Source organism: Diadema setosum, chromosome 16 (assembly GCF_964275005.1).
Source record: "Diadema setosum chromosome 16, eeDiaSeto1, whole genome shotgun sequence".
Lineage (NCBI taxonomy): Eukaryota > Metazoa > Echinodermata > Echinoidea > Diadematoida > Diadematidae > Diadema > Diadema setosum.
Window position 1 is genome coordinate 28,832,081 of NC_092700.1, and position 27,166 is coordinate 28,859,246.

The 27,166-nt window shown below is 36.9% G+C and overlaps 1 protein-coding gene across 1 annotated transcript; it reads left to right on the plus strand.

Annotated features, from left to right (window-relative positions):
* Positions 1-1,840: 1,840 nt before the first annotated feature.
* Positions 1,841-19,904, plus strand: LOC140239792 (venom prothrombin activator pseutarin-C non-catalytic subunit-like). Its single transcript, XM_072319611.1, has 9 exons — positions 1,841-2,003; positions 3,797-3,913; positions 9,534-9,697; positions 10,616-10,771; positions 12,052-12,208; positions 14,679-14,842; positions 17,138-17,296; positions 18,735-18,882; positions 19,891-19,904. The coding sequence occupies exons 1-9, from the start codon at positions 1,841-1,843 to the stop codon at positions 19,902-19,904; spliced, it is 1,242 nt and encodes a 413-aa protein (XP_072175712.1).
* The last annotated feature ends 7,262 nt before the right edge of the window (positions 19,905-27,166 follow it).

Consider the following 27,166-nt stretch of genomic DNA (forward strand, 5'->3'; position numbering starts at 1 on the left):
CAATAACACCTCCGTCGCATCCGTCCCCCTCTCCATTAAAAAAATATGCAGTCTTGCCAGGATTGATTGAGTATTTTTGTCATAAAGTTCCTTTCAAAACATAAGTCTCGAGCTCAGATACGTTTCTGTTTCTGAAAAATATTTTCATCTTATAGTATATCTCTCCTTGAAAGATATAATACTTCTGTACTTTTTTTTTTTCTAAAGTACGAGTCTCGACAGAAAATAAGAAATTCTTACATCTTATGAAACCTTTGCTCAGATTACTTTGTGTTGGCCTCATTCACTCTTGGCTAAATGTGATTTGGCTTGAAGAACCATTCTCAATTTCAGAATTTGAATGTCATGCTTTTGAAAAGTCTGTCATATCTGAGCATATCAATATTAACACTGATGTCATCTCTTCACATGCAATTATACTTTTGTTTAGTATAAACAAAACAATATTGTTAAGAATGATGAGTCGTTCCAAGGTGGAATCGATTTTGCATATTTTTTTTTTTGTTTTCCCAAAGATGTAGATGACATGCTAAGCTGGAATTGATTTGTTTGTCTGTTTGAATCAACTGGAAGTAGCTAGAGAAATATCATAGTCTTCTCACAAGTTTAGAACAGCATCACAAATCATTACGGTCTGTTAATCTTTACGTGATCGAACATTGTTGCGAAAATAATGATGGTCTTATTTTTTTTTTTTCAGTGGAAGCACTTTCTGGATATGCCATCCTTGTTTTACCGCTAGTAAAGATGTTGTTGATGACTAACATGGCTTTGATCACTACTACATATTCATAATTTCACCGTGTGTCTTATATTTTAAATAGAGTCATTGAATATGAGTCTTTCTTTCACGTAAAGTGTCTATTTGCTATAACTTTATTCTTGCCATACCGTATGTCCCCCCCCCCCAAAAAAAAAATACAACGGTACCCTCCAGAATTATAGCTTTAAGAATAGGGAATCAATCCAAACACAATTTCAGTGTATGAAACTATAATTCATTGCCAACATCTTACAGAAAACCCCACTCGATTTGCTTCAATGGTCAAAGAGAAAATAATGAGGAATTTTGTAGAGGATGACAGGAATCTCTTCCCTCCAAGTTCTGTCTATTGTATTCACACACAAGATCATCGAAGTGCTAAACTTGGAAGAATCAGACTCATGACATGCTTTACAACAATCCACATTTTCTCTGTGACCGCTAAACCAAGTCGGATGGGGTTTTCTGCAAAACAGAGCTAAGATGTTATATTTTAAGACTCTGAAGTAGAATTTAGACAGTTTAATCATATTGGGTGTTATCAATGCCAAAATCTGATTGCAATTTTTGGGGGGACATACTGTACAAGCATATCTCCCTGGATATGCTGATAATTAACTGAGCCGTTGAATCAATGTGAACGTTTCAGAAAGAAAAGAGAACATCAAGAAATTATCACGAGGGACGATTTTGGAGTGTCAGGTCAGGTCAGGTCAGGTCTGTGTAGGGTACCTTATAAAAATTACTCCTTATTATTATGTCAAACAGAAATATCGTCAGAAGAATGTTGGACGTATGTTGTTCCACGATCACAGCAGACTAGCGGATATATTACACAAAGATATATCATTCTTTTTTTGTGGTATGTATTTGTGTAGATATTGCATTTGTAGAGATGATGTACATAAACATAACGTAGATCATTAAAAAAGAGTACTCCGCACACAAAGGCACGTTTTGAAACTTCATCACACATTCACAACCCTTTCAATTTCAAATCTCCATGCTACGTCCTTGCTTTTTGTCTCGGGCAAACCATGCAATGCAGCAGTCAGAACTCAGTGTGGAGCCAGCTACATGTACAACCTGAACTACACCCTCCCTATGAACCGGCGATGTCCGGTAGCAGAGATCAATGGGATGGACGTGCAGCTTATACCAAAGCTGACTGGACATCAAGCTCGGCCGGGAAACTGCGGGGGAAACGCGGAGCATGGTTACCGCGTCTGTCGGAGACCGGGTAAACAGAACACATCCTCCGATAAACCCCGATCATGTCAAGGGGAATATTATTAACGCCATGTTCAACATCGAACAAACAAAAAATACGAAAGTAGTGACCAAACATTTTTCAGCTATTTCACGAAAGAGCAATATGGGTCAGAATCATGCAAACTAGATGAGGTAACGATGTTGTTGCCTTATTTAAAAGCCTCCCACTGGCTTACACTGATATCTCCGATCTTCTTCTTCTTCTTCAGTCGTATGGTGCAATACAGCCGGGTGGGTGAGGGGTTATAGACTTATAGGTTGATATCTAAGCTGCGGATCCAGTACAGGGGAGCACCACTCGGTTTGGCAAGTTTTTTCAATCCCGCTTGGGAACTTGAGCAGAAAGCAGTTTTCCACAGTATTAACGCAGGGTTTGGTCAGGAAGGCCGCAATCACACGCCGGGCTAGCCAAGAACCCCCATTTGTGAAGACGGTAAAGTTGGCGCACTATCAAAGGGAAGAAAAAAATAATATCAATTTATGATTCAAGAGGGTTGTACAGCTGCAATCTTTACCCGTGACCACTTTTGTTGTTTTTTCTTCTTTTAATTCCAGCTAATGTATTATGCAACAAAATCCCTCTTTTACTCTCTGCTCACTGGGATACGGATATAAACCAAACACTAACTCTTCGGGATTATGACGAATGGGAGGGAAAATGAGGCAAAAAGCTAGTAGGAATAAAAGATCAGATATGATAAAAATGAATATTTCCCTATCTGGAATGACTTGACTTCGTGTCGAAATATTTTTCTCTGTTTGGGTTTGCCTTTGGGTGTGTGTATGTGAAATGATCCAGACTGCCTATCAATGCCGTGTAAGAACGGATATTGCGAGGAGACTTTGTACAACTACACCTGCCATTGCCTGCCTGGTTTCACAGGGCCTCATTGCGACACCGGTAAGTTATTTATCTGATTTAGTCTGGATCTTGCAATTAACATAAGAGGGCTTCTAAGTTTATCTATAACATAACTCGTTTGTCATCGTGTTTCGGAAACTAATTTCCCCGAGCTGTAAGGGCGTTATGTACAATGTATAGCCTGCAAGCCAGAAAGCAATTCGCATTCATGAGAAGAAAACTCTGGATCCAGCTTGATGGTGACGTTGTGCAGATTAAAAGCGGCATTCCCACTATCGTGCGATATGTTACGAACGCCACGATTGGCTGTTCGTAACTGATTGTGGAGGTTTTGTTCACCTCAACTGAAATTTCACGTTTGGGTACGAGGAGATGCGAGTCGATACGTGTTGGTATATTAGATGCGATATGGTCGCGATTGGTCTATTTCTAGCAATACGATCTGTCATGATATAGTTTCCAGTTCATATGCAATCGCATAGGATTGTCCCCATTGAGTCCACGATTGGTTACGATCTAACACGATCATTACGATCGGGATCTCCGAACTGGTCATAGCCGACTATGTGAATACATTGTGAACACACTATGGAACACTGCGTTCTTTCCAACAGAAATATGAACTGTCTCTCATTCCTCATCTCATCTTATTTCTTTGCTTTTTTCCCGCTTCCTGTCTTGACCTGATATGTACGTTCTTCGTGTTCGCATTTTGTCGTTAGTTTCATCATGGGTACAGAAACTAAATCATTACAAAAATTCAAGCAAGGTGTTAGTTACATATTTGTACTGAACATTCAAAGTGATTGCGACGTCACTGTAACTTGAACTCAAAATAAATGTGTATTTTCTTTTTGTTGTTTATGTTTATTCCTCATCCTTCTCGTCACTCAACCAAGGTCCAACATTACCCGCAGGTCCAACTAATGCCACCTCCTTCATGATGTCTACAACATCCAGTCCTTGTAGTCCCCTGGATGCGATTACTGGTGACTTGACAGATAAGGGTAGCCATGGTACGGTATTGTTTTTACTCCTTTCCAACTAATAAAGATCACTTGTGTGATCGGCCTGTTGGTGTAAACGGCTTTTTGTGCCTTGCGAGCGCTTTTGCAGATCCGCGACGCGGCGGCTCAGTCGAGATATCCCAGGTGCGATTGCCCTAATGACGTCACATTCCAGTCAGCTACGTCTAACGCAGGATGTCCACCTCTGAAATATACAATACAACTACCTTGAAATTAATTTGCACAAGACACCCACAACGTTCGCGTTGCTGCTAGGGAACTTTTGATTTTCGCGACGCGAACATTAGGGAAAAATTTTCTGAGCAGGCGCAAAATCACTTATCAAAATCCATCTGGCGTCGTCTGAGTTTTCACATGATTAGGAGAAGTTAGGCTGAAACAACGGGAGATCCCAATTTTCTAATGCCATTAAGAAACTAAACTCTATATCAAGCATTATTTAAGGGGTTCAAAACACAATGAACTTCCGATGATTTGTCTATACTCTGAATAAGCTACAGAGTGTAGGCTTCACTTTTTTGTCAGAATGTTACTTGAATAGGATTGCAACATATTATGTCCTCTCAAATTCATGGCGCCGAAAGCTCTTGGATACAATGATCATTTGTATATTATGTGACCCTGCACCTCAAAACAAACAAAAAGTCGCCAGACATTGATTTTTAGTTAAGACCATATTCTGAAAGAGCAGACTTTAAGCTTTAAAATGATGTACAACTCAAATCAAATGGACTCTCCTAGCCTATCTAAATATTGGAAAGAAAGCACAAACTCAGGAAAAGTGTGAACTGAGAAAAGAGGCTCTGAAGTACAGTGTCTACTCAAGCGCTTTACCAAACCGTGCTGGCTGTGCGATGAATGGGACAAAAAACAGGAAGTAAACCACCAGAGTAATAACAATGAAGGGATTATTAGATTAAACTGAAATTAAGCATGCCTCATTAACACATTCGGTCCATAATCAATGCTAACTTTCAAAGCAGTAGCACTATCCTTTCAAAAGTTATTAGAGTTGAAAGTGAAGAGTGTGGACAAGGTTTTTCAGAAATGAAAAAGGGATTCTAAAGACACACATAATCACACTAGTCTACCAAAAATGTTCGAGATAAACTGCTAAAAAAAACACACTTTCCTGCCCGTCTTATGATACCAAATTTTAGCATAATGTAAAAGAAGACCAGCTCTTTCAGAAAATATGAAAAAGTGAAGTTCGGCTAGGTTGACCCATTTCACTTATTTTCAGTCGTCACGCAAAATCAGTGTGTGCGACTTTATGTTCATTTTGAGGTGCACGGTCACATATAGTAGGAGCGCCATTTTAAATTGTGATAGGCTGCCTCTACCCGGAATCTACAGCTGCTACCAGTGTCAATTTCAGTCTAGTTTCAGTTTTATTTAATTTCTGCCTTTTTTTTCCCCACGGAAATCACAGTTTCGTGTTTTCCCTGCACCTTGTCTATATGGCAGACCATACAAACTATAGATGATGATGATGATAATGATGATGATAATGATGATGATTGTTATCTTATTAGTATTTATATATGATATGCATATCGGCTCAAACTTGCTTTTTTATCCAAGCAATTTGCTTTCTTAGTGTAAGTAGGTTTTGTTCAGTAATTAGTTACAATATTGTCCATCAAAAAGAGACTGCAAAATACAAGCTTGGCTTTTCAGCATCTCTCCTCCGTTTCCTGCAATTTTGATATAGATTCGACATCATCAGAAAGTGATGCATAGTATTGTTAATTCCACATTATTTTTGTTCTTCGTTATTATCTTGTTACGTCCGCCAAGGGAGGAGGTTATGTTTTCGTTGCCGTTGGTTTGTTTGAAATGTTTGAAATGTTTGAAAAGATTTTATTTTCTGCATTTCATATTTTCTTTCAGAATACAAAAATAACAAAGGCAGGTTCAATTACACAAATTCAATTCTGAAAATTATTGACATATTGCATAGTAAGTCATATTTTGTATATAAAGACAAATGAAACGTTAAATAACATACAAAATGTTTATATGGCCAATAATGACTTGATTCACAGTACAATATATAATATATACATATGATGCAGAGGGCCGCCGTTATAAGCCGTGCTTGAACAGACGGACAGCCAGAGTTAAATTACCATTTTTTATTGTAGTACTTGAACACTAATACGGATGGGCCATGTTAAAATGCGTGTAAATCCAGTTTTATACAATTACTTGGTAAACAGGAGAGGTGCCTGTGAGTGCGTGTGCAGGTGATGAAGCGCGAAAGTGTTGATGGTCAGCACTTCTAAGAAAATGATTGAATATGTTATAATATGGGCGACGGGTCAAGCAGCAAAGTAAAAGAAAAGGAAAAGGGGGTGGACCAAAATATTGCCTTGTTGTTGAGTATAAGAGGTACATGTTTAATGATTACTGTACAGTATGATATTGTGCCAAGAAATATTTCTTTGTATTTGCCTTAAAGGAATAAAGAGATGTGCACTGTTTTATGTGGAGAGGGAGTGAATTCCAAATATCAGGCCCGTTATGCCGAATTGATTTTTGAGCTAATAGGAGTTTAGGGTTATTCAAATGGAAATCATTACGATGGCGCGTGGGGTAAGCATGGACATCCCTGTTAAGGGAAAGTGCGTTGTGGAAGAGTGGGAGTAGATTTTGCGTGTATTTGAACATAAATATTGCTGTTTGAAATTTGTGTATATCATCAACTTTAAGAACTTTTAGTCTAAGGAATAATGGATCAGTATGTTCTAAATAATGTGAGTTAGTACATATTCTTATTGCCTTTTTCTGTAAAAGAAAAATAACATTTACTTTGGTTTTATTACAGTTTCCCCAGACAACATTACAATAATTAATATACGGTAAGATTAATGCATTGTATAACATAATGAGTACTTTTTCCGTTACCAAATATTTTAATCTCCGAAGTATTCCAATGACTTTAGATATTAATGTGGTTATATTATCAATATGGTTATTCCAATTTAAGTTGGAGTCAAGGGTTACCCCTAAGAACTTGGTTGATTTTTTTCCAATAATGGGCATATCATCAATAATAATGTTATTAGGCATTATCGGTTGCAAATGTGAGGTATTGAAGTTTATGAAACATGTTTTATCTATATTTAATGATAATTTATTGCATTTAAACCATGTAGAAATTTTTGCAAGCTCAGAATTAAGTATATCCACTAGTGTGTTTAAACAGTTGTGAGAGTAGAAGACACTGGTATCGTCCGCGAATAATACATAGGTGAGAAGGGTTGAGGAATTTATAATATCGTTAATATATATAAGAAAAAGTAGAGGTCCTAAAATGGATCCCTGTGGTACACCGCAAGTAATATATGACTTAAACGAGGTACTTGAATGAAATGCTACGTATTGCTGACGTTGGGATAAATAATCTCGGAACCAGGAAAGAACTATTCCTCTTATGCCATAATTATGTAGCTTTTTTAATAAAATTCCATGGTCTATTGTATCAAAGGCCTTGCTCAGGTCCATAAAAACTCCTATCACGTGCTGTTTGTTCGCAATAGAATCGATAATTTTGTCACAAGTTTGAATGATTGCAAAATCTGTAGAAAAACCTTTTCGAAAACCAAATTGGTTAGGATTTAAAATGTGGTTATCAACCAGAAACTTATACAAACGTTCATGTGCAATCTTTTCAAGGATTTTTGGATTTTGTTTGTCCTTGTGCAAAATAACTCAAAGAGTAGTTAACGGATTTGGATGAAACTTACAGGAAAGGTTGAGAATGACACAAGTAACAAACTATTTAATTTTGGTAGTGATCCGAGAATTTTGGGGAAATTTATGAAGGATTTTTTTTTTTTTTTTATATTTTGACAGGTATTGACCGATTCGGGTTCGTTGAGGGCAGCAGACATTTTATGACACTGGGCGCAGCCATGAGCTCAAATTGCGGTGTCTCAGCCGACCCCCCTGCTCTTCCCCACCCCACGGGCAACATGTTTATCGCGCACTTGTAACAAAGGTTCGCGCACTAAGCAAGCATTCGCGCACTCAGTACGAGATGCCCATTGGCTAAAACAACCATACATCAGTTTTTCATTAAGCGCGCGTGAGAGGGGTGGGGAGAGAGAAGGGGGGGGGGGGGGGTCGGCTGAGACACCGCAGTAATGGCGCTGCCCATGCCAAAAATACACATAGCGCGTCACAGAATCGGTCAATAGGGTCAATGACAATGACAATGACAATGACAATGACAATGACAATGACAATGACAATGGTTTTTTTATTTTCTCATGTCACCCAACGTCAGGGTATTGAAGAAAATCAAAAATAAACACCGTAACAGATAAAATCAGTTAATTAATACATTAATACATTGTAAATTACATATATATACAGAAAATTGCATATTTACAAAATATACAAAATATACAGAATGGTGCAGGACCCAGAAGAGAGAAAGAGAGTGAGAGAGAGAGAGAGAGAGAAGGAAAGAGAGAAGGAAGACAAACAAAACAGTTAAAAAAAAAAGCAGGGCAACAATAACGCAGATAAAAGCAATTTCAATAATATAAAACTAAACATTGTAAAAAGCTATATTTACATGAAAAAAATACAAATAATGATATTAATAATTATTATTTCTTATGGAGCTTCATTATTTCCTTACAAAATTTAGCTAAATTTATCAACTCACTACGATTTTGGGAATTAAATAACTGAGACATCTTTAAAGTGTTTGGTCTTATTTTATAATAGGATTTAATGAATTTATTCCTGGCATTATTCAATGTATGACACTCAAATAAATAGTGAAATTCATCCCCTAGTCTATTAGAATTACATAAATTACACAATCGATCACAATGTTCAATACCAGCATACCTACCCGTTACAATTGGCAATCTGTGGTTGGCGCAGCGAAATTTGGAAAGAAGTTGTCTGAAAATGTAAGGGATTTTTAACAAATATGGATCTAAACATAAATTCGTTTTATAGATTCTGTAATTCGTACAACATGAACTGTTACTTATCTTAGACTGCCAATGAATTTGGGAGTTCAAGCTGCGCATTTTTTGAGGTTTTCATACGCACACTAAAGTGCGTGCTCCAGTAGTTTCATTTAAAAGCCATGTCAATCTGCAGCTGGGCGAGGCGCGCCGCGCAGCTGAGGGTTTATGACGTAACAAAGGCGTCTATATTGGGAAATCGGGAGATTTTTCAGCATGTATACCTATAAAACGGGTGTGGAAATCACTGATCTCTATGGAAGAGCTCAAAGAGCTTTTTCCCAGTGCTGGAGGGGAGGAAAAATCTCTTTGGGAAGCGCAAGATCATCGATGGAAAGTATCTGCTAGGCGGAGGTCTGCGCTCTTAGAGTGCTTTTCTAGTATTGATTTTGTGTTATTTGTATGTAAGTGTTTTTGAATTGTCGAAATTGAAATAAAATGAAATGAAATAAAATGAAATGAAATAAAATGAAATGAAATGAAATGAAATGAAATGAAACTTTACTGAGTATTCGTTCCTCCCTTCTTCCCTTCCAAGATTTTTACATGTTAAAGAGTCTGTTTGTTGTTGTTGTCTTTACAGTAATAATCTGCACTTGCCATTTTCATGTCAGAAATACCAACGCGAGCAAAGGCTCTAGGGATGGAAAGTGGCGCCATAAAGGATACAAACATCACGGCGTCTAGCTGGTGGTCAGCCTGGTTCCCACCCCAGAAAGGGCGGCTAAACACCCAGGGCGCGTGGGCACCTAAAACCAAAAATTCTTCATGGATCCAGGTATATTGCATAAAAGATAATATTGGTCAGCCATAGCCCCCAACTAACAAGCAAAAGAAAAACAAATCTACTGAACAAAAGCTTTTTTGTTTGTTATTATTCTGTTAAAAATGATAGCCTTTTACTTATTGACAAGTTTTGTAATGTTGGAAGCGGTAGAAATAAAAATAAAACAAAATAGATACAAAAGTGCTAACACTATTAGACATGTTAGACATATTTACAAAAAAAAAAAAAGAGCCATGAAAGAAAGAAGGAATACGTCGATTGTGTTTCAGCGATGTTTTGCTGTTGGTTCTTTTTCTTACCTATGTCTCTCCTTTGCGAATTTCTTCATTGAAATTATACCCCTCTATAGTACGAAAACAATTAATGTAAATATTTTTTTTCTCTCTGTCAGGTGCCACTTATGAAATTTACATGTAATCTAGATTTAGATGATAAGCACGTTGACAAGTGTGGCATGAACCTTTACATAATAATGCTTTGTGTTTTCGATAACTTTTTCATCTGGGGACTGTTTATTCTTGTTTTTCCCCCATTTTCATATACGTCTTTTAGGATCACAGTAATTTAAAAAAAAAAATGATACACAGAAGAATGATATGGACGATCGACATAACAGTTTTTTTTTTTTTTTTTTTTTTTGGGGGGGGGGGGGTCCCATACATAAATTTATTAGAAAGAAGGTTTTTAACGGTGACGAAAATTGGTACACGAAATTGGACTCAACGAAAACAGTTACAGGTGTACCACCCAGAAAAGGTACATTCATATATACATTCATGTAAAGCTGATAAAACGTATACGTCATGTAATAATGTAACATTTTTTATGCGAGGTGTCACGAAACGGGTGATGGTTTACCTTGATGTGAAACGACGGGTACGCATCTTGGTATGGCTTGCCTCATAACAGGTGGAACTCGAGCATCCGACCTGCATAGTGGGACTCGCAACTCAAGGTCAATGGGGGAATAACCAGTGGGTGAAAGAGTACAAGGTGGGATGCGGACTGCAGGCAGGGGACATCAATATAGTGACTGAAAAGTCACCCTCTGGTGTTGCAGAGAAGGTAACGGCTCGGATTATTATTTTTTTTCGGGGTTGTCATTTTGTTGTTATTTTGTTAACGACAAAACAACAACAACAACAACAAGAAAACATTTTTATTTTCACCCCTTTGTGAACCCTGTCATGAGAGGAACAGCAATGGTAATACCAAACAAATAAAGAACAAAGAAACATGAGCCAGCAATCTGATTTTTGGTGGCATCTCGTTTTACGTTTGCATTGATGATGTCTCCAAAAGAAAAAAGTCATAAGACACATGAAATACACACAAAAAAGAGGGAGAAAAAAGTGCAGACCTCCGCCAAGCAGCTCATTATCACCCATACAGGCATTCTGAAGATCGCCTAATATAGCAGCCTTTTGTTTACGTCATCACCTTCCAGCTGCTCGGCACCTAAGCGAGCAGAGCATGCAAACCTCAATCAATATGCGCAGCTTATATTTCCAAGTTCATTGACCTTATCTGCTAAAGGATAAAAAAAAACCTTCAATTCCCAGATCACTACTAAAATTTAGTCATCTGTCCCTTGTGTCATTATCAACGTTCTCTTCAAGTTTCATTCATTATTGTGCAAACAGACAAACCAACGTCGATGATCACCTAACCTCCTCCTTCCTTTTTCGGCAAATGAAAAGGTATTCACTGATATTAGGTTTTCACTGTGTTTGCTCTACTTGAGTGACAAGTTACTAGCTCTACGACTTGAAAGGAAAATGGGTGTCAAAATTGTACACAATGTCAAAAAGAAAAAAAGAAATTGACAGATATAATTATGTATTACTCATTGAATTCTAAATATTAAATATGCCTTGCTCCGTTTTACCAAAGCTGGACAAGATACGTCCAACAGCCGTTCTCGCTCTATATTGTTTAAAATTGTGGCCTTAAAATTTGCTGGAAATTATGAGAAAATTCAAAGAGTACAAGGGCCTAATCGTTGTATTATTCTAAATGGACACTTCATCATTTTCGAAGCGCAATTTTCTTTTTAGCTTTTATTCAAGACGCCAAAAAGAAATATAGTGTAAAGAAAGATTGCTCCAAGGAAATCTACTTCCGTCATGCCGACATAAAACGTGTAAATATACTAACGATAACAAAGCGCTGTCAGGCACGTTAACGTCCGATTGATTTTGCTTTCAAGCCTACCCAGATTTATCAAACTTTCAACGCAAAGTGCCATTCCTCCAACAACATCGATCAAGTAACTGTTATTCTTGTGTTTGTTTTTAGCTTCATGAAGCTGTTAAATATGTGACAGCACATCGTTTTTCTTCCAGATCTTTTCAGCCAATACAGATGCAAGCACGGTGGTTTACAACGGCCTTCCTGAACCACACCTCTGCCGCTTCGTGCAGGTCCATTCTGTGTCGTGGTACAATTATCCCAGCATGCGTCTTGAGCTCTACACTGGGAGTGTCAACTCCGAAACTTGGAGTAAGAAGGCAAATTATTACGTCATACTACGATATTCAGCATTGTCATTAGTGTTTAACTACACTGCAAAAAGTCTTGTCTTTAATAAACACCGAGCTAGTGTTAAATTTCCGGTGCTCATTTGTGGTGTTAGATTATCAAGGGTAGAAATACAAAAAAAAAAGAGAAAAATCCGAGTAATTTTGGTAAAAGTGTAGGTTGCAAAGGCAATTGATTAGAATTTCCTTTTTCTTCCTGGATACAGAGTTTGAGTAGAAACGTCCTCGCTTCTCCAGAAATTGAGAGACATATCAAACCCGTACTCACAGTAATCTATGTGTCAATCCAATGTGTGCAGATGACAAAGGCATTTTTTTTTTTTGCAAATTTATAACAAATACACGATGGTGTGATATGATTTGCTGTGATTTCCTGAAAAATAGGTAAGAGTTCTGATGTTTCTTGAGAGATTCTGTCGTAATAGGTGAACAAATAGTATGGTGACTAAAGTTATATTAGCCTGGATATAGGCATGCTTTATGATGATATACACACTCTCCTCCCATTCGTCTTCCCCCGCTCCCTCCTGTTCTCCTTCTCCTCCTCCTCCTCCTCCTCCTCCTCCTCTCCTCCTCCTCCTCCTCCTCCTCCTCCTCCTTCTCCTCCTCCTCCTCCTCCTCCTCCTCCTCCTCCTCCTCTTCCTCCTCCCTCCTTCCCTCCTCCTCCTCCTCCTCATCCTCCTCCTTCTCCTCCTCCTCCTCCTCCTCCTCCTCCTCCTCACTCAACCAAGGTCCCACATCACCCGCATCACCACCGGATGTCGGCTCCTCGTTGTCTACACACCCAGTTCTTGTAACCTCCTGGACAGCATGCTTGAGGCGTTTAGGACGATTTGATAGTGCAAGGAAGCTTGGGTGCAGTATTACGTTACCTTCATTCTAACACTGAGTTAGATTGAGAATGATTATGTATTCTGATTTTTCGTTTTTACTGGGCTAGTAAGATACCTCAGATTGTCCATTTTATGAAGACTATTTTATTTTTTGTAACGTTTGCTGAGGTTGATTTTTTTTTCATTGGACATTGTATTAGATAAGAATCCTTCTCTTTACTGGAGTTTCATAAACTTTGGTAGAGGTTATAGGCTCCATACTTGACAAGAGCAAAATCTTCTTTCGATATAAGTATTTGACAGGGCGTTTGCAAGAAGAATGTAACCCATTCTAAATCTTGTGAAAGCTTGTGGATAAATTTAATAGATAAATAGATAGATAGATACTTTATTTTCTGCAAATCAACATACATAAGTTACATAATCATGAACATGTAGGAAATATACAAAGTAAATTTAACACAGAGTCGTTTGACTTGCATAAACAACGATATGAAAGAAAATTAATGATATAATATACAGTATGCATGTCTATGCAGCAGTAATTACAATAACAAATGTAGTTAAGAAACGACTATGCAGAAGGCCGCCATTATAAGCATTGCTTGAAAAGATGGCCGGCCCACCGTTCTGAAGGAATTTAAATGATATTGGTCAGGTTGATTGGTATATACAAATCGGCTGGTTGGATGATGTGTCTGGTGGGACGATAGATGGTTAACACACTTGAACGCTATAATCCCCAGTAATTAGACAGTTTCACGGAACCTGGCCTATATGAATGACCTTCAGATATTGCTGTTGTTGACGTTGTTAAACCTAAATCTCTAGCTTGGTAGATGTACAAAGTTCACATTTTATGCTTGTGAAGTTTTAATACTAATCTTTTGAAAAATAAACTGCCGGAGAGAGAACAACGTCGGTATAAAAGGTTTCTCAAAAATTGCAACAGACTGTGACATTTAATGGCCGCTGACCAATTACGTGCAGTCTATAACTTGATCGAGTGTGTTCTACCAAGCTTTCTGAAAACGCAATTTCATGAAGAGAGTCATCAATACTTGAAAACATGCATTTGTATACTTCGTTTTTCTGTCATTTCTCATGTCAGAAAACAGTCCTCTCCTTTAATATACCGTCTTAAAAAAGAAGAAGAAAGAATCGTTTGTCCCTTTGAGTATATACATTCAAAAAGATCATCCGTCCCATTAGCTCTTCTCCTACCAGTATCAGAGATTAAAAAACACCACACACAAATATATACAACACCTCAACACACACACACACACACACACACACACACACACACACACACACACACACACACACACACACATATATCGGCATACTTATCAAGGCTCCACACTTTTTTATTGCCAAAATTCTATTTCTGGAGACCCGGCACGCCGCTAATATCCAGTTTTGTATATAGTTATACAACTATCAATGCAAATTTCCGGATTATTTCTCAGTTCCTTCATTTGTAATTCCTAACTAGGCTTTTCGTTGTTAAAGTACATGTCTTTGTTATTATTGTTGTTGTTGTTTTTACCATTAACAGATTATCCTCTCTTTTTTTTTTTTCAATTTTACTTCTAGAAATCCCCGCGTTGGCAAAGGCGCTCGGAATGGAAGCTCACACCATTCCGGATACAAGCATTACTGCGACTAGCTTCCTTTCGTCCAAATTTGCACCCGAGAAAGGGCGACTCCACGCTTATGGAGGATGGAGTCCGTTGGTCAACGACGATAACTGGATCAAGGTAAGTGTATACCAAATGATGATATCGATCAGCCAAATCAAACAAATTGTGATCCTGCATCATAAAAAATCATCAAAAGGTCGCCAGAAATGAATTTTTAGTTACTGAAGGGCAGATTCTGAAAGAGCAGACTTCAATCTTGAAAATCACGTATTACTCAATACAAAATGGACTTTCCCAACCTATCTAAATAATGAAAAGAAAGTACACGCGATGGAATAGTGTTTTCTGAGATAAGAGGCTTTGAAATTTAGGGTCTGTATTCAATTACCTCACCAAGCTGTGCTCTGTGTGACGAGTAAAACACAAAAGGCAGGATGTTAAAGGTCCTGTTTACCTTTGGGAGCAGTGATTCAAAAATGTTCAAGATATAACTTTTGATGCATATGTGTAGGTCAGTTGTATCACAAAACATCCTACCATATATTTTTTTTTGCAATATTATAGCCTAAAATATAAGGAGATATTACTATTTTTCTTATTAATTCAGATTCAGATTCAGATTCATTTATTGTCCATTTAGGAAATTCTTCTTGTTGGCATATGGGCGTACACATATGAATATCTTCATACATACATACATACATACATACATACGTGCATAATGATAATCATGTACATGTACACATATAAATAACCACAGTTTTCAATATATACACAGTTACACAAGCATAATTTGTACTCACAATACAGTAAACACATACATCATTACAAATTTATAATTCATCACAATTTATTATATTTACCGATCAACAACAAAACAAAAAAGTTAAGAAAACGCGAAGTCCGTCCTCTCCGAGGGAGTGCATCTTTTACGTAACCTTTGCACACCCTACCCTACACACACTCACACGTACTCCGAAGGATAACACATTGCGTCGTGCCATATGATATGACACAAGTACATCACTGAATACATACAGGTGAAGGCAAACAAACGCACGCGCACACACAGACATAACACACACACACGTTCGCACCATTAAACCATAACTGTAGATGGTTTAGTCTGGAAACATTTTTATTATAACCATTGTTCACATTTTGTATGTTTAACAATACTTAACATCATTATACTGGTTCATATTTTTACATTGGTTGTTTCTATCCTTAAGTCACATTTTAGAACTACAAAATGTATTTTGAAGCACTAATGCTGTTGTTTTTTTATCTGCAAATGGTAAACGATGCCTTTAAACTCCAAGTTAACCAAGAAACAAGAATTATCAGATTATTAAAATTGAAGTCGTGCACACTGTATGAACACATTCTATTCATGACCATTATCAACTTTCAAAGCAGTAGCATTATCTTTACAAAAGTTATCAGAGTTGAAAGTGAAGAGGGTGTTAAAGGGTCTCTCAGAAATAACACAGAGCCTCTGAAACAAATCTTATCACACATCTACAAAAAAAGACCTTTGTAAATTGTGGAATAAATGTAAGAAATAGAATTTTGCATTCGTTTTATGATCCAAACCTTACATATTATTTAAAAGAAAGATCATTCTTTCACGAAATACCAGAAATTGAAAACTGACTACGTTCTCCCATTTTACCCATTTGAGTCCTCGCGAAAAAAAAAAAAAATCTGTGTATGCTACTTTTTGTTGGTTTTGCGATGCACTGTTACAATTCTTATTATTAAAGAATCAAAAAGATAAACCGTAAGAACAATCTAATTGAAAAAAAAAAAACACGAACTTTTGTTTTTTGACACTGCCTGATATTGGAGATAAGCAAAAGAAAAAAAAAAGAAGAAAGAGAAAGAAAATAACACAAAGTCAATAACTACAAAAAGAGCTAAACACAATAAACACACACAGTAAAATCAACGACCAAAGGTTATTTGGGCATAAAGCTAGGGCATAAAATAGTTGGCTTGATCTGACAATAACCCTGAAACGGATGATTTAATTTTCACCAAATTCGCAAGGTTATATGTTTATAATGAATTAAGAAAGAAAACAATTAGCATTTGCAGCGTAACTTTAGAACCTGTTAATATATCCGAATGAAAGTTGATATATGTACATAATGGTGTACGTATTTCATTAAGAGCGCAGTATAAATGATCACAACGAATAGACCTTATATCAAAAAGAGGTCAGCAAAACAGAAAAGTAACAGCTTCATAGAGGTCACAAACATGAAGACACGGGGACACTGTACAAAAATTTCCTATTAGTATTTTGGCGCGAAACTGCTGACTTGAGTTAAGATGTAAATAACAATGTCTTTTCTCTTCTGAACTGACAATACGGTTCTTGCTTTGTCATTGCCTCTCTGAACACAGGTCGAACTCGAGCATCTGACCTGCGTAGTTGGACTAGCAACGCAAGGTATATCTGAGTATTACCCGAAAATGTGGGTAAAAGAGTACAAGGTTGGATGCGGACTGGCAGATGGCGTCGTCATGGTGACAGAAAAATCATCTGATGGAGTTTCGGAGAAGGTAACTTAAACTTTTCCGTCGGTTTTCTTTTTTGTTTTTCCAGTCAAAGAAATAACAGAATAAAATATGCTATAATATTCCATTCATAATTCTTTGTGACATCAGACAATTTAAGGGAGAAACAACAACAGCAAGAACTAGAGAACAAAAGAAAAAGAAGCTTATTCTTTTTCATTCTAATTCCATTGCTCATTTTATACGAGCAGAAATTCTTTACAAATGTAAAATTGTCAAAAATACATTATTTTAACTTTATCATCTTTAAACACTTTATCATCTTCCAACACCTTTTCGTGCTTATTTGTTTTTGCCTGAATATGACACATAAAAGACAAAATAGCAAGATCGTTGTGGCGACAAAACTATCGTCGTGCCGTGGGAGGGCACAGCACGAATACTATATATGAAAAAAAAAAACGCTTGAGAAATATAAGCAATTGAGGTTAAGTATGCCAATAAACATTCGATTAGTTTTCTTTCGGCCCAGATGTAACAAATGGATACTTGGCAACGCCAACGTAATGACAATAGTAGGGCCAGCTTGCAGCTGTGTCATTGCTGAAGAGGCTACCCTGGATGGATAGAAAACCCTAGTAATATTATCGTTATTGTAACATATGTGACCCGCTACAACAAAAGGATCCTAAAGTCGACGGCTGAGCCGAGAAAATCGAGTTTAAAGTCACATCATCAAAATCGGTCAAAACAATCGGATTTCTGTTTTTGGCATAATTCTGCTCTGTAATGTTTTGTCTATCACCTGCCGAAATTTCGAAGCTAAATGACCAAAGGAAAGGCAAGAAATCAGCGTTTTTCTAGGCCATGATTTTCTGACTTTCAACGTAACGGAAACGTGTCCGAAGATTTGTATTTAGCGCCGCAGCTAGACTCCGCCCCTAGCAACGAGGGTGTGATCTTATTGGTCAGTGCGTGGCATCCTAATTACTGATTGGTCATGCTTAGACCGCTGGCGCTAAGCTTGAATGAACATCGCGGAGGTTGCTAGGAGCATACATTCTGCTGTCAAGCGGTGAGAAACTGTCTCGCCTCCCCTTGGTCATGATACCGTCGGAGGGATAACTTTGAAGGCGTTTTTCTCGAAACGCTAATTTCCTCAACCACTTGACATGTGCAAAAAAAAAAAAAAAAAAAAAAAAAACATCGATATCACCGCAACTTTTATGAGTTGTGCTATATATGAAATTAAAGTAGAAGAGTTAGGGAATAATATCATGCAATTTTTGGAAAATTGTCCTCCCCCGACGTTCGGATCCTTTTGTTGTAGCGGGTAAAGTCCACCCAAATTGACCCAAATCTAAACGCACAAAGAAAACGACAACACCGAGCACAGACCTGAATTGTTATTGCTGCTGGTGACTCTTTAAAAGCTTTAGAACGTTTATGTTAGATTCAAAACCACATATCGTTTTTCTTGCAGATCTTTTCTGCCAATACGGATGGACACACGGTAGTGTACAACGGCCTTCCTGAACCACACCTTTGCCGCTTCGTGAAGGTCTATCCAGTGTCGTGGTTTAAACACGTCTCCTTGCGCATGGAGCTTTACACAACGAGTGTAACCCTGAGTAAGAAGGCGAATGATATTTTTGCCACTGAGTGTTGTCATGGTGCTTATTTGAAAACAAAACAAAACAAGCAAAAAAAAAATAAAAAATGTCGAGCAACTTGATAAAACGTGAGGGTCCATCTTAGCTGTTGTGTACGGGAACTGGTGGCCTGCATATTAAATCTATGGGCATTTCAGAATTCAGTACGGAATGGGTTAAATTCCCGGTAGCGTGAGTATCACATATACCATGGAGTGGGCAGGCTGGCCCGGCTCGTTCGATGTAAAAAAGAAAATAATGATAAAAATAAATAAATAAATAAATAAATACATAAATAAATAAAGGGGATGGCTAGTAACTGATCAGTGGGAATCAGTGGGAATGCTGGGGATTATTGTTCCAATCCTTGTGGGATTCATTTAAGAGTACATTATTTATGTATTGTGTGAAAATTATTTGCTTCAGAATTTTCTCATATTCAAGTAATGTGCAGTTTAATCGCCCCGTCACTGTACAGGCATGCTAACCTGGAAACATTAAACTGAACATTATTTGAATATGAGACCATTCTGAAGCAAATAATTTTCACACAACAATAGATATAAAGATTATAATGTACTCTTAAATGAATCCCACAAGGATTGGAACAATAATCCCCCAGCATTCCCACTGATTCCCACTGATCAGTCACTAGCCATCCCCTTTAATGGAGTGTGTGCTGCTTTATATCACTGATCTTTTTGTAAGTACATGCACATAGCCAACGAATCTCGGCTGGAGTTGACCGGTACTGATAAACGTGCGCTTCCATTGGCATATTCGCTGATGAGTATTTTCGAATGTAGCCGACATCGGTGGGCAGAGAATAAAAATGGATTCAAACGGGCCACCTCCTTCTCTTTATCTTTAGTACCTATCGAAAGTATCTGAGTTTTATTTTACAAAGGCTATTGATTAGGGTTCCCATTTTTTACCCGAATAACGCGTGTTTTGAGGTGAATCACTCTTTCGCGCCTTCTTTCTCAGAGATTGGCAAGTGAACACGTTATACCATTCCCTGTTGTCGGCGTAGATAAAGGGATATATTTCACCCATTTCTAAGAAATACTCGAGGTGCAACCTAGCATGACCAAGGAGGTACAACAGCCTTGCACCTTGGAAGGCCAAGGTTTTGATTAAAGCTGCTTTTGTAGCTTTAATTTAAAATAAAAATCAATTGAGTATCTGGATATAAGAACGACCCAAGACTCATGGAAGACCATTTCGAGTAAACTTTAATGTATATATATATATATATATATATATATATATATATATATATATATTAATATATATAATATATACATATCTTTTTTATTTGTCCAATATTATTCTATTTAACTGTGATTGGAAGGCAACATTGCATATACAAATTAGAACATATATTATTATGATAATTAACATTTACATTAATTGTGGAGAGGCCATTTCGTTTGATGGACTTGGGTCGTTCTTTGAATCATATACATGATATTCTGCTATAGAGATGAGAGAAGGATGAGAGAGGGCGCTATAATATGAATGTAAGAATGACCAAAGTCCTTCATTCTTTCATTCATATAAGATTTAACTCATTCATTTCAGGCACTTCCGGGGGTAATTAGAATTTATCATTTATACATAAGATGAGTCCATGCATAAGCTACACAATTTCCCATGTCAAACTGAATTTGGCCAAAAATTTGACTTGGGTCGTTTTTATATTCAGGTCTTCAATTAAGTCCGTTGTTATAGTGAAGTGTATAGTCCGATTAGTTTAGGTATCAGAGCGTGACCTGTTAAGTAACCTGGTAAGTAATGGAAGTAAGGAAAGCCAAACGTTTTGAAGTGCTGTCCAATAACCTCGATTTAATTATGACTGATATTCGATGGATTTGAATTAATGCCCGTTTTCCATCAATTTTATATTCACAGCTCAGTAAATGGAGATATTCTGCTTCTACAGCTGGAGTCGTGGTCAATAATTAACGTATCTAAAAATCGTCGTTATCTTTGCTTTCATCGTTGAAACTTCAGTCATCAGCTCCGACAATAGAATCAAGTTTGGAAAAGGGGAAAAAAAGAGAAACCGATTGGTCACAAGCATTTCAGACTAAAATTTGATTTTAGGCAAAAGAGTGACTCTTTAATGATGGATCGGAATTGTCATCACTGTATTTGACAGCAGCGTAAAGGTTATTTTCATTCGATGGTTATTATTTTTCCATCGAAATATGTCACTCTTTAAAGATTCTAGCCCATGATACTACGTTTTCACAAGTGCACAGAGAGATATATATAGAGAAAAATCGATGTTAAAGGTGATTCAAATTGATAAATTATTGCATTGAGTTGATTTTATTGTAACTCATTGGCCAATTGATCTTCACTGATGTAAAGCAGGGAGACGAGAAAAAAATCCTGAGGTAAAGTGAATTCGACGCAAGAAGCCATTACTGAATAGATATGCAGTATACCCGCTGCTATTCAAAGGGATACGAACCAGCGCTGACTGTCAGGCTAAAGCTTGGTGATTTAGCGGATACAACACGCATTAAAGGGGAAAATCCAGTCCAAATTTAAGTTAGTCTGATAAGAAAGAGTAAATTATTCTAGTTCAACGGTAAAATTTTGATTCAAATCGGGTGAAAAATAAGGAAGTTACGACATTTTGAAGTTTCACTAGTTTTTCAGGAAACAGTTCTTGAACGGTCAATATGAATATGCAAATGGCGTAGTGAGTATGTCATCCCCTCACAACTTGCCATATAATTTGTACATCTCGTATATTATTTTGGAATTTCCAGTTTTCCATTCAAACGCGCAAATATGCCCGAGTCTCAAATCCTGATATATCTAACTCATCATTATGCTAAAGTTATTCAACCAGGAATAACATCATGTTTCAGACTTCAATAACAGAAACATTTAATTTTCGTCTTTTTTTTTTTTTGTTCATGATCAATGGAAAATCGTGAGGGTATGACATGGTTAGCTCACTCATTTGCATATTCATATCCACTGTACAAGAACTGTTTTGCAGAAATAACAAAACTTCAAAATGTCATAATTTCCTTATTTTTCATCCGATTTCAATTACATTTTTACCGTTGAACTCGTAAGATTTTTCTCTTTTTAATCATATAAACTTATATTTGGACTGGATTTTTCCCCTTTGATAATCAGGAGATTTTTGCTTCGAATCCAGTCCGAGTACATGGAGTACGTATGCCCGTGATTTCTATCACTATTACGACTACTACTAAAGCACTGAATAGTCCGTGCTTGTACGATCAAAGGCAATTCGTCAATCAGTTGTAATGTCGCAGCTTATTTGTGAATGAGTGAAAAGAAGGGAAGACAAAAACTGGTGGCGTCTTCTCGGTTAGCTCATGGACTTTCTAATGATTTTTTTTTTATATTTTTTTTTTCTTAAAACGCGTGTTCAGCACGATTCAAGTCATCTTAGTTTAGGTGCCAAGTCAAATTTTAAGCCTAACTTGTTTTGCTGTCCGCCCCATGTCTTTTTTTTTTTAATGGTTTTCCCCTATTTCGAGGATGCTGAATCCGAATCTTGATAATGCAACTTTTGCCTTCTTGAGGATTTTGGGATATTCAAGATGGCCTCCAAATGGCCCCCAAATCTGAAATTTCTCTATATATTCCTTTATAAGTGGTGAAAATGGAGAAAAATTAAGTTTTACCATATTTCGAGGGTGCTGAATCCGCATGTTCAAATATGCAACTTTTACATTCTTGAAGAGGCCTGTATAATTCCATTTAGGTGATGAAACGCTGAAAAAACTTTGTGGTTTTAACTTTTTTTTTTCCCGAGGGGGCTAAATCTGACATTATGGATATGGCAACTTTTGTATCCCTGAGTGTTTTGAGATATTCAAGAAAGCTACCAAAATCTTCCTTTTTTTTCGTTTAAAACATGAGAATAAATTGCTTGGTTTACCCAATTTCGAGTGTTCTAGGTCTGAATCTGGTTGATGCAACTCTTTAATCAATGTGGATTTTTGATATCAAAGATGGCCGCCTCAGAATGAAATTCCAAATTAAGTATTTTCTTATAAAGCAATGGTGAATAAATCACGACAAAAATGAGGGTAATACCGTTTTCGATGGTGCTGAATCCGAATCTGATTGATGAAACTCTTGAATCCTTGAAGGTTTGAGATATTCAAACCATTCATTTATCATATTCATCATCCAGATTCGGATTCAGCACCCTCGAAATCTGGTAAAACTTCATTTTCGTTTCCATTTTTCACTAATCATATTAAATCATAATGCAATATAAACATGGGAATTTCAAATTTTCACGACCATGTTGGCGTCCATTTTTAATATCTCAAAATTCTCAAGGATGCAAGAGCTGCATCATCCAGAACTGGGGTAAAACCAACAAAAGAAATCGACCAGACGGTAAAACAAGGTTCAGCATCTGGCACCCAGACTGTCTAGGACTTTTTGCAGACAGATCAAATTGCTGTGTACAAACATTGTGGTTGATATTTTAAGTGTACATACCTTATCGTTTTAGTGTTGCGATGCATAACATACATTTGAATGTCAAGAGTGTTCATTATATTATATTACTAGATATAGATATAGAAAACGAGTTACTTGGCGTTGTGCAATATTGATGTATAATACATGTAATTCTTTCATGAGAGGTCTTGTCATTTACAGACGATCGTCAGTTATATCTAAAAAGCTATATCATATACAAATATAAATAAACTATGTCATACGTTGTGCCTTTTTTGATATCTCAATCATCAAAATCTTTAAAAATCTTCTGAAACCTCACCTGTTTGAGAAAAGTTCTCAATACTGAAAACCATGTTTCTTATGACGTATTTTCGTAGGGCAAGCAGATTTTCCAAACGCCTCCGGTTGGTTTTGAATAAATAATGGTATTAGTATTTTTTTTTCTGCATTCCCATAGTGACTGTACTGTCCAGTTCAGATTTGACTGAGTTATAATATCTCACTTACTTTTTGTTTTAAAATATAATTATGCGTATTCATGGAATGTATTCATACAGAAACTATGATTATGTACTATTAGATTTTTTTTTTTTTTTGCTTGCTTGTTTGCTTGCTGTTTTCCGCATTCTTAGATGAAGAGGTGTTTATGTTTGCGGCGTCATAATGCCCTCGCGATCGATCCCATTTTAATAGTCGTGACTCATGTAGTATTCATAATCAGTAGTTTTAATACGACAAATCGTGACAATGTCAGCGTTTGGTATATAGCCTGCCATTAGGGCTTGCAACTGCACTATAACGCACAAAGCTAATGGCATTCAAAGTACATGTATACCAGGGGCCGCCCCCCCCCCCCCCCGCTTCCGCGGCCCCTGTATACTAGTACTAAAAGGTTGGGTAAAGAGAAAGAGATTTTCCGGACAAGGATGATATGAATGCTTTGCGTCACAATGAAAGGGATTGCCCACGTGACAGTAAAAAGAACCTTGATTAAAGTACAATGGATGTGTGTAATGAAGTATTGTCTATAACTGTAAATATTATGTGTAAATTATGACGTCGCTGTTGCTATTACCGTTGAGTTGTTATTGTTACAGATGTACAGGTCCTACGTAAATCAAATGAAAATCATTGAAATTGTATAGGAAATTGCTGAACTGTGCATAAATGCAGTACCATCTGTATAGTGTAATGTGATCATAATGTTTGACGATATCGCTGAAAATAAGGTATTGTAAAGCGATCGATGGCAGACAGAGAATAGGTTTAAATCAAATCGAATCAGATCAAATGTGAATGTAGTATAAAGTGATCGTACAGTTTTGGTTGAGACCTAACTTCAGATTTTTAACTTTTTTTTGTGAGATAGTATTAAAGGAAACTCTTCTGAAATATGAAAGAACATTGTAATTCCAAGAGGGATTCAAATTCAATTGAAATGACTGAGATATCCAGAACAGAGCGGTCCTAATAAAAGACGGGACCCGCCTTTTATCAGGATCGCTTTTTTACTTTGTTTTTGGATGTCTCACCCATTCCAACACCGATTTTCATCTAATTAACTTTAAATTCCTCGTAAAATGGTATGCTCTGTATTATTTCACAAGTGATTTCTATATATGTATGTCGCAAAAAGTTTAAAGCCCAATTCTCATCTCCACCAATACTATACCATTCCTTTAATGTAGATACATGTAGTTAAATGTGTATGATAGGTGTCACAGCTGCTTACACTTTGCATGCCTGTGAGTATTGTGGTGTATTTGTTATTGCATTTGTACTGCAAGGTGAGGTCTAGTCCTTGAACATTCACGCAAAAAGACCTGTGGAGATTTAGTGATTTTAAAGACAGCACAACAGTACAAATATTTCACTGATTTTGATTTTTGTACACAAAACAAATAAGACAAATTTTCACATCTATTGCATCAGTGCTAGTAGAAATAATTGGCATTGGCAGACAGTGTTTACACAGCAGTCATTCTGATGATTACGTAACTATCTTATTAACATGATTAAGGTCATTTCAACAAATCTCACCTGTACACAGCGAGTTATATTTACTGCACAATAAACGCTCATTCAAAACATATTAAGAAAATGTATTTGTCTTTGTGTTTTTTATGATAATGTTGTACAAAGGCATCACTTCGGTGAATATATTATTTTAGTACATCTCTCATACACTGAAGCTCAGGAATAAATTGTAGTCACGGTCACATACAAAACACAAGAATAAGCCAGTTCGCAGGTCCACTTTGCGCATGAGCAGAAGAAAGGTCATTTGTACCAACAAGCACTGGGGTAAGCATTTGTGATGTAATGACCCACTGTGATGTAATGATAATGTAATCCGTATAAGTGCTGCTTGCCAGCACAGCCATCTGACAGCAATAGTGGTATTTGGCAATATCAATAGAAAGAGATTGTTAATACATTCAATGCAAAATAATGAAACGGATGCTTTCCAAAGTGTTGATTGACGGATCATTCTGGTCATCTGGTCTATGCAAGTTCATTCTTTGTTTGGACAGGTTCCATGAATTACATAATGTTTGTTACGTATAGCTTACGCATTACGCATTAGTTTACTCTCAAAAAACGAGTGAAATGCCCCTAACCGACTGAAAAAAGAAAGGTCATTCGGACCAATGTGCCCATGAGCTAACTACGAACTGGCTTATAGAACTGCCGTTGTCTTACAGATGTGTCTAACGAATGCGTACAAATGACATTTAACCACAATTCACATCTACTCGTCACAATCGAAGTGTGCTGGGCATATGATGATGTATACTAAGATGATATATTGTGATTTTGTTGTCTCGACCCTCTCAACATTCTACTTTCTCTTCAAAAGCTTTCTGCCCCAATCCTCATGCACATTGAACGTACAGTCACTAATATCACACTATGTATTGCACTTCAGACTTTGTCAGAGTCACATTTCTCTTACAACCTGTTCCTTACGGGAACCTGGTATACCAGGTTCACTTACAAATACATATCAGATGAGTTCAAGATGCCCTTGAAGCTCATAATTATATTCCTTTTCGGGTCCTCACTGTTTTTATATATGTATATATATATATTTTTTTTTTATATATGCTGTTCTTATATATATATATACTTATATATAAGTCCTCACTGTTTTTATATATTTTTTTTCTAATGTAGATAGACTCGTTTTGAAGTATATTCAGATTTTATGCATGCTTTGTTCATAAAAGTTCACAAGGTTTGCCGGAGGCTTGCCCTAAATAGCAACAAATGAATTCTGGTGACTGGCATGCTTCGTTACTAGGCTGTAGGAAAAGGATCATCATGCGCAATTGTGTAAAACTGTTTACTTGTTTACTGGGCGGGGGGGGGGATCATATCCTTCACTTCATCCTTTTTCTCTAGAGCTGTTCTCTTTCAGAAGTGATGACTTTGTAAAGGTAAAGGAGACGGGTTGCAATATTCTTTGTGAATAATGAACAAACATTATTACAAGATACTTTTGATGAAATTGCAAGTCAGATATCAATATAGTGAGGCAATGACATTGCTCGTTGACATATTACACTATTGTGTTTATGACGGCCATTGCAGTTTTTTAAAATGCAATAAACTTCGATAGTCATAATTTTTTCATTCTTTAATTTCTGGATTCAACTTCTGGCAATATCTGGTTGTTTAGCCTTACTTTTCTGTAGACCCAGGGGGTGTGGTGTGACAAGAGTGTGCCAGACCCAGGTGGGGGGGGGGGGGGGTTAGTGATCCGGCCTTTTCTTTTCGGGGG